Here is a 12,610-nt window from a genome sequence, read left to right as displayed (position 1 = left end):
CTCATTAACTTGTAGTTAAAAAGGATGCTTGAACTCCAAGGGTGGAATGAAACCCTTGGATGAACACTTGATATACCTCAGTTGTTAAATTCTTGAAGAGCGATGGTGAAATATTAAGCCTTAAATTTGAAGTTTGATCTCCTAGGGTTTTTGTTCTTGAGTAATTTTTGAATAGAGAATGAATTTTGCCTCTGAAGGGGCTTAATTTTATGTTTTGGGGTTGATAACTATGGGTAAAAAACTCAAATATTCCTGAGAAAAATGGATTTTAATTTCTGTAAACTGAATTAGCGATGCGCAGATCGATGTGCCACATCGTTGGCATCGATCCAAATACTAAAATTTGCACTGGGGAGCTGGAGGAAAATATTCATTGATGCAATAGGCGATGCGGCGCATCAAGATCGCATTGATCCAATGGTTTGGACTCTCAACGTGCCTCAAACGAAGTCTAAAAAATCCAAAACTTGTTTGAGGACATCTACTGACACTCCTGATCATGATTCAACCTAAAGATTGACATTTTAAGGTCATAGAGGTCATAAAATAGAGTTTCCAACTTACAAAGGCTAAAATGACACTAAGTCGGAGTACTTAGCTAAAAAATTTTAAGTCTGGGATCCCTTAACGAGTTTTAAAGGACTGAGTTAAGTTTAAGATTTTGCGGGGTATTACAATATTTCAGCAACTACTATGAAATTTCTAGCAACTTACAACAATTGTTGAAATGAACAGCTAATTTATATCAATAACTGGTATTGCAAACAAACAACATTTATAGTAATAAAACAACATTTATGAATTCTAGCTCCCACCACACTACAAAAGTTCTTTAAATCCAAGAGAACCAATTCACATGTGAATCTTATCTCATCACCACTATAAAAGTTCAACAAAACATAAAAAAAAAAAGGTTCAACAAATCTTAACAAATTAACTATAAAAAAAAACTTAAAATAAATTATCTTTGAATCAACTAGGACACCAATTCCTTCTCGATGGTAGGTTCAACTAATCTCTTTGCCTTTTTTTGGACACTTGACAATGCCTTCAGAACCTCATAACAATCTACATCTCATTAAGTGTAGAACTCATCCATGGATGTACAATCTACATGTAAAAAATACTAATATTAAAATAATTCAAACGAGAACAATTTCAACCCCGTAAAAATCATAACTTTATACAAATTTAAGTTAACAAAGCTCTTCTTTTTCAAAAAATGCATAAATGCATTTTCAAACATACCTATAAAAAGAACAAATTCAAAATAAATTTAGATTTATATCTTTACTGTAAAAAAATTCAAGTGTAGCACAAAATATCCTTTTTAACTTCTAAAAAAATATTTTTTTTCTAAATTCTACTAAATAAGTGAATTTTCAAGAAACTACATTATTGAAATTGTTTCATGATTAATGAGACTGCAAATTCACTATTTTAAAAAGAACAAACCCAAAAGAAAACATCGCAAATCTCAAAAATTTAAATTCATTTTTTCAAAATCAACAGTTTCTTATAGATGGATGAAACCCTAATTGTGAAAGTAAAGAAAACAACTTTACCTTGAAGAATCAAAATTCTAACTTAGGTCGGAGATGGCAACGTCAAAACAAGAAAATGACAACTTGAGGTCAGTTTAAATATGATGTTTGAGAGAAGCATGAGAGATAGTTATGTTTTCTCTCTGTTTTTGAGAGAGAGAAAAATTGTGAGACTAATTTTGAAAAAATTGGTAAAGTGACTCATGTCTTTTGATTGACTTTATTTTGTATTTTTGTAAAGTTTAAGAGTTTTAAAAATTATATTTTGCACCTCAATTTAACTTAATCACAAAATAAAAAGAAATTGACTTAAGTTGGTCAAACTTGTCACCAATTTTAATTTGAAGACTTATTTGTCACCCTACACTTCATTTTCTCTAGAAACTAAACCTATGAGTTTTCATCTTCACTCTTTAAGTTGCAACATTAGGCTCAACAAGTTCACTGAAATTTATGTGCATGATCGCATTAGCTCTTCAAGTTTTATTCAGTTTGATTAGATACATCTATGAAACAAAATAATTTTGTTCTGGCCCTCTTTTCTTTTCAAATTTCGAAGATGAGCTGACCTATCCTAACATTATTTATGAGGAGCCGAACAACAGAACTAAGTCCTATATTAGTATATTTAACTTAAATTACAGAAAATAAACCATATATTTTGTGAGAATAAAGAACAATGGAAACTTGATGTTTAAGATTTCATATCTCTGTGGCTCAATGCTAGGGCTCTTATTTATTCCTCCTAGTTGCTATTTGTAAGTCTAATGCCACATACATAAGCGTTGTCTTATTAAGAGTGTGCACCAACCTTTAATAACTACTCTAGTGTCGCACTTCCTCCATTTTGTTTTTTAAATACCTATTTTGATTTGATATAAAGTTTAACATAAATAAATAAATAAATAAATTTTGTGATCATAAATTAAATTTGTGTCAAATATATCAAATGTCTTTTAATTTTATAGTATAAAATATGTCATGTAAAAATTAAAATTAAAATATTATCAAAAAATTATTATTTCTTAAATAAATTAACAAAAAATAAATTATTCTTTTTTAAATAGATAGAGTAGTTCTTAATTATTTTCATATACACTCTTTTGGCCGTACATACCTTTTTTACTATCAAATTGTGTTGTACTTATTGACTTATTGTGTTGTACTTATTGGATTAAAAGCATTTGTGTTTGGCTTTTGAGAAAACTTTAGTACTCTATTCGTTCCATTTTATTTGTCCCAAATTAGTTAAGTTGATATCCCATTTTACTTATCAAGATAAGATAAATTTTTCTCTTCATGTTTTACCCTTTACATTAATTATCTTTTTTTCAAATTAAAATGTAAATATCATTTAATAGGAATACTTTGATAAACTAACCATGTTATTTATTATTTTTCTTGATTATTATGTCATCTCAATTTAGGGCAAGTAAAATGGGACGGAGGGAGTACAAGTTGGTATGGGTTTGTAAAGTGAATGGATTGGGAATGATGTCAAACTGGTGAGTTTGTAAAGTGAATAGGATATTTAAAATGGGTGAAAATCATTTTCACCCCAATTTTGATTAATACATCAAACTCCCCCTCAAATTATACTCCTTTATTTATCTCATATAATATTAATTTTGTCCTTATAATTTTAATTCTATATTTATGTAATATCTTTTTATATTATATGTAATAAATATTTTTTTAACATAGATATTTATAACATTTTATTTAAGTTTATTAACTTTATACTCAAATTAATACGTTTTACAAATTTATCACAAAATTCAATATTATTTTTAAGATTGTTATTTTAGTATTATATGTATTAAAGGATTGTTTGGTGTGAGGTATAATTATAATAATTCAGAGATAAAGTTCATGATTATATATCCTGCGTTTAATTAGATGGATTAGGTAGTCTCAAAATTATTTGTCGCACCATTTATACCATAGTGATGAGATAAGTTATCACACATACATATTAGTACAACTTATTTTGTAATAACTAATTCCGGAATAACTTGCTTTCAAATAACCCACCCCTAAGTGTGTATATATACATATGTATGTACATCCATGTGCGTATATTTTCGTATTTTATCACTCTCTTACTAAATTTATTTCGCATTACTTAACTTTTTGTTGATATAACACAATTCTTAAGAAAATTTTACTTAGAGGTATATTTTGCTAAATTAACCTTATTAATATTAATTTTAAACTTTAAATTTGTCTATACTGTTACTTTATATAGTTATTTAACACTAAAGGGTAGAAAAAAAATATAATACAATTCTCTTGATTTCACAAATTGAGCAGATAAACTAAAACATATATTTTTAGCATGAGGATCAAGTGATAAGAGACGATATTATGTATTGTCTATATCAATAAATAAGTTGTGATTGTCATTAATAGAGTATTACATATTTTATAATTTATATAAATAAATATAATCTTTAAAATTTGACCTTATTTTTATTCTAGAAAAACATATAGTATCCCCGAATTATGACCAAATTTTCTACGACACACGTCAACTTCACGGGGTCCTATTACCCCATAAACTAAATTTTAGCGTATTTTTGTCAATTTTTTTAGCTAACGTGATACCTTTTGTCAATCGTTTTAGACGGCGTGACACCTTTGATATAGACTCCATTTTATGTAATAAAGGTGCCACATTAGCACAAAAAATGATAAAAATACGCTAAATTTGAGTTCAGGGGATAATAGGACCCCTGTGAAATTGGAGTGTGTCGTAACAACTTTGACCATAGTTCGGGGTGGTACTAGAAGCTTATCTCTTTCATTTATTGTTTATATTTTCTGCATTGAAATATGTTTATAAAATTAATAGTACTTATTATTTTCACTTGTTAAAATAAATATTATAGTTTTGATTATTATGAATAAAACTAATTTTCTTATTATGATAATTTACTTCATAAAGATCATCATTAGCTTATATAGTTTTTGCTTTTTTTTTTAGAAGATAATATTTATGTTTTTATGAAAGTTTTGTTATATGAATAATGTTTATATTTTTATGAAAAATTTGCTATATGAATTTTTTTTAAAATGAAAATATGATGATTCAAAGAAGTTACAAAAAAGAATAAAAAAAATTGATGATAAAGGGTAAAATAGAAATTTTAAAAAGTCAATTAGGATAAATGGGAGTATGATTATTGTTCAAAGTTGAGGGGAGAGTTTGATTTTTAAGATAAAGTTGGGGAGGGAAAATGATTTTGATACTATTTAAAATTGAGAATGAATAGAGGTCGAGGGTTCGATCTTGGGTATGGAGATAACTCTGTTGGGAGCACTGTCACCTTAATGGACCCTGCAACGCGCGATTCGGATTATTCGAGGCTCCAATACGATCACCAAACACCGAATGGGAAACCAAAAAAAATTAAGAATGAATTATTTATTTATGAACCCGCCATATGTCTGACTATTAATAACAAGGATAAATCAACATAAAAATATAATTGAAGTACTGCATTTGATCTAAAATATAACGGGAAATATATATTTGGTCTAAAAAAATAACGAGAAGTATGTTTATTATCTAAACTCTCGTAGGAATATATTTAACCCTTTTCCGCGAGAAAAAAAAGGTCTCTTCTAAAAAATAAAAAAAAATTAAACTGAACTTCAATTTGTAAAGATCTACCAAATTGAATCGTGCTTTATCAATACAAGGCAAATGTAAATTTAATCATTAACATAATGAGGTCCATATTTCATAAGACCATAGTGACGTCAGGTTATTTCTCGTGTATCTTTATTTGTTCGTTACTGATTTGATATACAATTTAAGAAATAATAAATAATAGGAATAAATTTAATATTTTATTATTTACATATAATAAATTTACATTTTGAAAAATATATCTGGTAATGGATAGTATTTAATAACAACGATGAAATGGATACAAAATAATAAATTATCTATTAATTTTTCAAACTGAAAATGTATTATTGAACATCTATTTTTTAATATAATGAATGAGTAAAGACATACGATTAAAAGAATCTGGAGTTGAAAGAGACAATTTTTCGAACTTAGGAGTCAAAACGAACTTTTTTTTTTTTATGTAACAAAACAGAAACAGAGTGACCATTTTGTTACATAAAAAAAGAATTGTCCATGTTATAACTCATAAACTTAAAAAATTATCCATTTTAACTCCTAAACTTTAAAAACTGTCCCTTTCAGCTCTCAATTTATGACGAAAACATGCCAAACTCGGGACACAATTCCCAACTTTCATTTTTTGCCCATCGAAATGAACAAGTCCTGTTTTATTACATGGAGCCGTTCAAACTTTCCATTAATTGTATGTTTGGAAATTGGAATTGATGACCTCAATTTTCATTGGATTTAGTCAACTACTCTACGCATTCATTACCAATCATCGCTCTTCGGTCCTAACTAAAATAATGGAGTAATACTCGATACAACAAATGAAAACACCCAAATCTATAAGACAAAGTGATGTATATTTAGTTTAATTAGTCAGTAACATTCAGTATAACGTTTCTCTGCACAACACATACAAAATTAACAAATCATTTTTTATTTTATCTGCACAAACTCTTCTCTTTTGTGTCATCTTTGATGAGAACGATGATGTTGACGTTGACACGGATGGCGAATATGATCCACTCCATCTCATACTATCATCCGAAACAGTAACACTAACACCATAAAATAAATCCGATAAGTAATTTTGTAAATCATTGGGGGCAAATCGGACAATTGACTCCATTTCTGTGCCATTCCTCACTAATTCTCCACAATACATCTTGTAAAATACTTGATACATCGGAACAATTTTACTAGCTAATGATATTTAGACATGGTCTATGACCCATGAACTTCCTCAAAACTGAAATTGAATTTGTTAAAGTATTCCTTCACTTGATCAGTCGATGAAATTTCACTTGTAAAATTCTCAGGTATTGATGTAATAGGAAAGACTTTGCTCCGGCCCCTCCTCTCGTATTTTGACATGTACTCTTTCACCTTCATTTCGTGCTTTGAAATTAGGTTAAGTTGTTTGCCAGAAACAAATAAGACAACGCCACATCCTTGTATAGTTGTGCTTTACCATCAAGTTACAGAGGAGGATCAGCACGACATTAGAAATTAGAGATATAATAAACAAGTAAAGATGGACGCCGGAAGTATTATTGGGACAGGACGAAAACATGCCAAACTTTGGAGACAACTCCCAACGTTCATTTTTTGCTCCTCGAAAAGAACAAGTCTTGTTTTAACAAATGGTGTGTTTGGAATTGATGACCTCAATTTTCAGTGGAATAAGTCAACTACTCTACTCATCCATTGGCAACCATCGGTCCTAACTAAACTAATACTCCCTCCATCCCATTTCATTCCCTCCATCCCATTTTATTCATCCCAAATTGGGATGATACAACTACTAAGAAAAATAATAAATAACATGGCTAGTTTATTATAGTACCTTATTAAATGATGTTTACATCTTAATTTAAAGAAAAAATAATTAATGTAAAGTATAAAATATGGAAAAAAAAAATTGTCTTGTCTTGATAAGTAAAAAAGAACAAATAAAATAGGACACCAGATTAGAAAATTTGGAACGGGTAAAATGGGACGTAGAGAGTATTCAATAAAACAAATAAAAACACCCAAATCTATAAGACAAAGTGATGTATATTTAGTTTACTTAGTCAGTACCATTCAGTATAACATTTCTCTGCACAATACATACAAAATTAACAAATCATTTTTCATTTTATCTACACAAACTCTTCTCTTTTGTGTCACCTTTTGATAAGGACGATGATGTTGACGTTAAATATGATCCACTCCATCTCATACTACCATCCGAAACACTAACACTGTAAAATAAATCCGATAAGTAATTTTGTAAATCATCAGGGGCATATCGAACAATTGATTCCATTTCTGTGCCAGTCCGCGCTAATTCTCCACGATACATCTCGTAGAACACTTGATACATAGGAACAATCTTACTAGCCAATGATAGTTTGACTTGGTCACGAAGTTTCGAGTCAGGTATGACCCATGAATTTTGTGTTCGACATACATCCTCAAAACTCGAGTTAAATTTATTAAAGCATTCCTTCACTTCAGTCAATGAAATTTCACTGGTAAGATTCTCAGGTATTGATGCAGCGGTAAAAACTTTGCTCCACCCTATCCTTTCGTACTTTGACATGTACTCCTTCACCTTCATTTCATGCTTCGAAATCCATTCAGATCCAAGTATGAGCTTCAAGTTCGATTCCCTAACTTTCGAAACAACGTAGTTTAAGTTGTTCGCCAAGAACAAATAAGACAACTCCACGTCCTTGTATAGTTGTGTTTTACCATCAAGTTTACATAGAAGGACCAGAACGAGCCACGCGAGCCGTACTACAATAGCAGGGGATGGGGAAGAGTTCCCATCCCCCGATGTTGGACTCAAGCAGCAAGACTCTGGTATCATTTGTAATGACACTGGGGAGTAATCGACGATTATACCACACATCGCCCCACTATAATCACCAAGGAAAACAAGGTAATTCATTACGTACCGAGTTAACGGGTGAATTCCCCCACCCTGCACCACCTTGGATGAATCTTTCTGAATGGCTGTTTCAAACTCCAACAACATAGCTCTTACAGCATCACCAAGCTTACCCAGTAATGACATTGCTTTAGCTTCGACTACCGGTATCAAATCAGAACTGAACATCAGTTCCAGTTCAATCCAGACCTCGTAAACAGCATCATAAAGATCTAAAATTCTAAACATTTTCTCCAGTGACAACAACTTCTTCTTGTATTTCATCATCATTTCCGGAAACAAGAACAGAGACAAAGCACCATCTTTAGCAATCTCCGAGAAACACGATTCTCTGATGTTGTCAGAGGAAGAGAACACGTAATCGCAGAGAATCTTTTCTCCACAGAACAAAGCATTAATAGCAACTTTCACGGAGCTCAACCAATTGGTGATTTTTATCTCTAGTAACTCCCAATCCATTTTCTGAACCTGCGAACTGCTCAATTTTCCTATTCCCAAGTTATATAAAGTCTCATCGATGACTGATTTTCGATTAAGTTTGTAAATTTTTACGCATTCTTTTCCATAACCAGCATTAATCATACAGTCAGCAATGGATTTCAAATCAGCCATGACAAATCCCAAAACTTCGTTTTCAATTGATGATCTTGAATGCCTTGATGACGACACAGTTTCATGATCAAGAAAGTAGCTACTCCCTGATAAAATAGTGTAGAATTCTTTCTGAAGTCTCTTCATGGCAATTTGCATGAGATCATGAGCTCGAACCAGGACTTTAGAGTTTGAACTATCTTTGATAACGAATTGCATCGCGTGTTGTAAGTCTTTAACAGCTTTAAGAAGGCGTTTGGCTTCTTCAGGATGATCACGAAACAGATTAGCAACTCTGTTGTAAGAGGCGGAGGCTGAGGATGGATCAAGGTCCCATTTTGTGATAATTGATTGAGAATTTTGTATTGTTTCCTCAATTAAAGATTCACAAAAAGTGTGAGTACTAGAGATGATGGATGATGGAGATGATGAATAATCATGTGAAGAAGATGATTTTGATGATGAGAAAAAGAGAGTCCTCATTTGAGGGAAATAGTAATGGAATAGTTTGAGGGGGTAAATATGGATATATATAATAGGGGGCAACTATAAAGGTTGACTGAGAATCCGATATGCAAATATAACGCGGTCCCTGTAATCTAAATAAATGTGATTTCAAAATTTATAATCTAAATTAAGTCGGAGATATTTTTTTGTTACGGTAAAATTTAGTAAGATAGATACTAAATTCTAGTAAAAGATGATATTCTATAAGGCGCCTTCTCAGTTGAGTTCTCAACGTATCAAACTTGCCTAGTGAGATCGGTACCACCTGTTAACATCTTCTTAGTCGAGCTTGCCGCATTAAACTTGCCTAGTATGGTATATCTCATATATGATTTGCAAGTTATGGCATATTGTTTTACTCGATACGAATCCGATCAAAAAGTTTCAACAAACTGATTTTCCTGAGGTTCCGAAAGAAAAATTAAATTATTAGTATGAAATATTTAAAAATATCATTTTTTAAAAAATTGACCAATGCAGAAATAATTCTAAATTGATATGAAAAGAATATTTATATTTGCCATCACAATGTATACGTCCGACTAATATAAATTTTGCGGTTAACTATATTAACACATTCCAATAAAAAAGTTTTTGCAGTAACTGGTAAGTATAATTATCTCATCTCTGTGTTACATTTTATATAGTAATGTTATTAAATCATTAGATACGGAGTAAATCTTTCAATGCCTACAAGTTTTTAGGAGGGATTAAAACCTCTTGATCGCTAATATAAATAAATAAAAGAAAATGATCTTTTTAAATTCTTTATGTATAAAAGTAAAGATCTCTCATGAAAAGATATAGAACTTTGATAAAAAAAATTATAAGCAGCTTAGAAAATTAACTCTCTCCAATTTTAAGGAATATATTTTGTCTTAATTAATGTGGTATAATTTCTATTTTGAAAGTTAATTTTTAAAATTTTTATCATGAAGTCGAGCGCAAAATTTTTAGGTTTTCAAAAATAAAATTTACATGTTTGAAAACTACGTAAGTAAAACATATAAGCTACAATAATTAATGATTCAAAATATTTAAAAGCCATATGAAAAAATTCAGTAAATTAAAGAGCTTGTTTGACTCTTAAAATTTAAAAATTGCTCCATAAATTGAAACCCAAGGAGTATTTGTTACAATTAATGTAACATAATTTGACAGAATATGAAATTTAAGATATAAAAGTTCTTGGAAACTCATAATTAATATTAAATACTCCATGTCATAACAGTTCTGCTTATGATAAAATGATGTTTAAGGTAAAATGTGTTGTTTCTTTTTAAGTGGACTAACAAAAGAAAAATTATGTAACATAAACTAACAAAGAGAGTAGATATTATCATCAAACCTTAACCAAAAAAAAACCTGACATTATTATAAAAAATTTATAATTTAATGTAAATTTGATACTCTTTAAATATGTTATTTTTTGAAAATAACAGAAATAAGAGCGAAAATTGAATGGTTTGATCCGCGTAAACTGAGCCTCGCCATTCTTTTTATAATGGAATTTTTCCTGTATGAGAAAATGACTTTAATTAACTTTTAACATATAATATTAACTATAAAAAATTGTGATTTATGAAACTTGTGTGTAAGCTCCGAATTTTGTAATTTTTGCTTCAGTTTAAAAACAAATTAAGGAATCAATGATTGAATGAAAAATATAATTTAACTCTCTTACTTCAAAGTCTGAATGTGTGAAGATATATATATATATATGGGACATTTTACTAGCATTATTTTATTTTTGATTCTATTATTACTATTATCTCTTCTATTTTGACTACTCTTTACTATTTTTATTATGAGTATTTTTATTTCTTTAATATTATCATTATAGCATTTCATTCTTTCAAACCCATCAAAATGTTTCGAAAAACATTTTCTTTGAACCGAAAATTTATTGAAAACAACTGTTCTACTCTACAAAGATACATATAAAGTTTATGTATATTTTACCTCTACAAGCTTCAACTATGAGACTAGAGTATGCTATTATTCTTATTGTGTCATTTTCTTTGGGCTAGGAGATTAATGGTTGTTGATGGCCGGCCTAATTGCTGTCTTTTAAGAAGATTACAATAGTTACAAAGCTTCTTAACTTATCAAAGAAGTACTTAATCAAATTGAGGGTGATAATGCAATTGACGTGTATGCTCTTCAAAGGCAAAATTTGTCCTTATATGAGATTTCAATACACTACTCATAGTATGGAGGTTAGGTAACTAACGTCAAAGAGTCATGATGTTATCAATATTAACGCGGAATCAAGCTGTTAAAAATGGTAAAGTTATAACTAATATAGCAAGAGTAAGAATTAATAAATAGAGAGAAGACATGAAAAATGAGGGATGATTTACAATGAATAGGACCCCTCTATTTATAGAAAAATTCTTTTTAATTTCTCAATCTTTTATCTTGATGGATATTCACTAAATCTTGATAGACACTTAATATATTTTGATAGATATTCAGTATAGTTTGATAGATATTCACTATAATGTAAATACATTTATAACACTCCCCTTGAATGTCTAATTGATAGATAGTATGCCTCGTTAAAACTTTATTAGAAAAAATCCTGTGGAAAAAGGTTTGGTGAAGAAAAAAAGTACACATCTCTAATAATACACATCTCGGTTGCCTCATTAAAAATCTTTCAAGGAAAATCCAGTGGAACAAAATTTTAAAAGAAATAAAGAGTACAACGAGTATAAGTTCCCCCTGATGAGAACATCAATTTATAATTTTGAATCGTCGTATTTCAATCTTATGCACCTTCTTCTCGAAGTTGTAGTCTGTAGAGACTTAGTGAATAATCATTCATATTATCACTCGAATGAATTTATTGCATGTTTATATCACCATTCTTTTTGAGCTTATATGTGTAGAAAAGCTTTTGGAGAAATGTGATTCATTCTATCTCCTTTTATGAATCCTCCCTTGAGTTGTGCTATGCATGATGCATTATCTTCATGTAAAATCATGGATACTTTGTCACATTTTAAATTATAGTTTTCTCAAATAAGATATATTGTTGATCTCAACCATATACATTCTCGATTTGCTTTATGAATAGCTATCATCTAAGCATAACATGAATGTCATGTAAACATGGTATGACAATAACCCTCCATGAAAAGGGCTTTCATTTGCAATATGCAAGCAATCTTATTTCACTATGTTCATATAGAAGTAAAACTATATCATGCTCATAGTTATAGCAAGATGTATACATGCATCAATTGCACAAGATATAGTACTTTAGGATACAATCCAATTGTGCATGTTTCTTATTTGGCACAATACATAAACATGCCCTTTAACTTGTTCTCAAATCCCAGCTATGACCTCCAACTTTGGGTGTGCACAAGTAGACAC

The 12,610-nt window shown here is 29.9% G+C and overlaps 1 protein-coding gene across 1 annotated transcript; it reads right to left on the bottom strand.

Annotated features, from left to right (window-relative positions):
* Window positions 1-7,230: 7,230 nt before the first annotated feature.
* On the bottom strand, window positions 7,231-9,237 carry LOC107875120 (exocyst complex component EXO70H1). Its single transcript, XM_016721741.2, has one exon. It carries the CDS (start codon window positions 9,200-9,202, stop codon window positions 7,331-7,333), a length of 1,872 nt encoding a protein of 623 aa, XP_016577227.1. The 5' UTR covers window positions 9,203-9,237; the 3' UTR covers window positions 7,231-7,330.
* Window positions 9,238-12,610: the final 3,373 nt, after the last annotated feature.

This window comes from Capsicum annuum, chromosome 6 (genome assembly GCF_002878395.1).
Source record: "Capsicum annuum cultivar UCD-10X-F1 chromosome 6, UCD10Xv1.1, whole genome shotgun sequence".
NCBI lineage: Eukaryota > Viridiplantae > Streptophyta > Magnoliopsida > Solanales > Solanaceae > Capsicum > Capsicum annuum.
Note: the sequence above shows the minus strand (reverse complement) of the source record. Positions and strands in the feature narration are given on the sequence as shown.

Excerpts from the sequence above, each read along its gene's own strand:
- LOC107875120 (XM_016721741.2), bottom strand. The coding sequence starts at position 9,202 with ATGAGGACTCTCTTTTTCTCATCATCAAAATCATCTTCTTCACATGAT.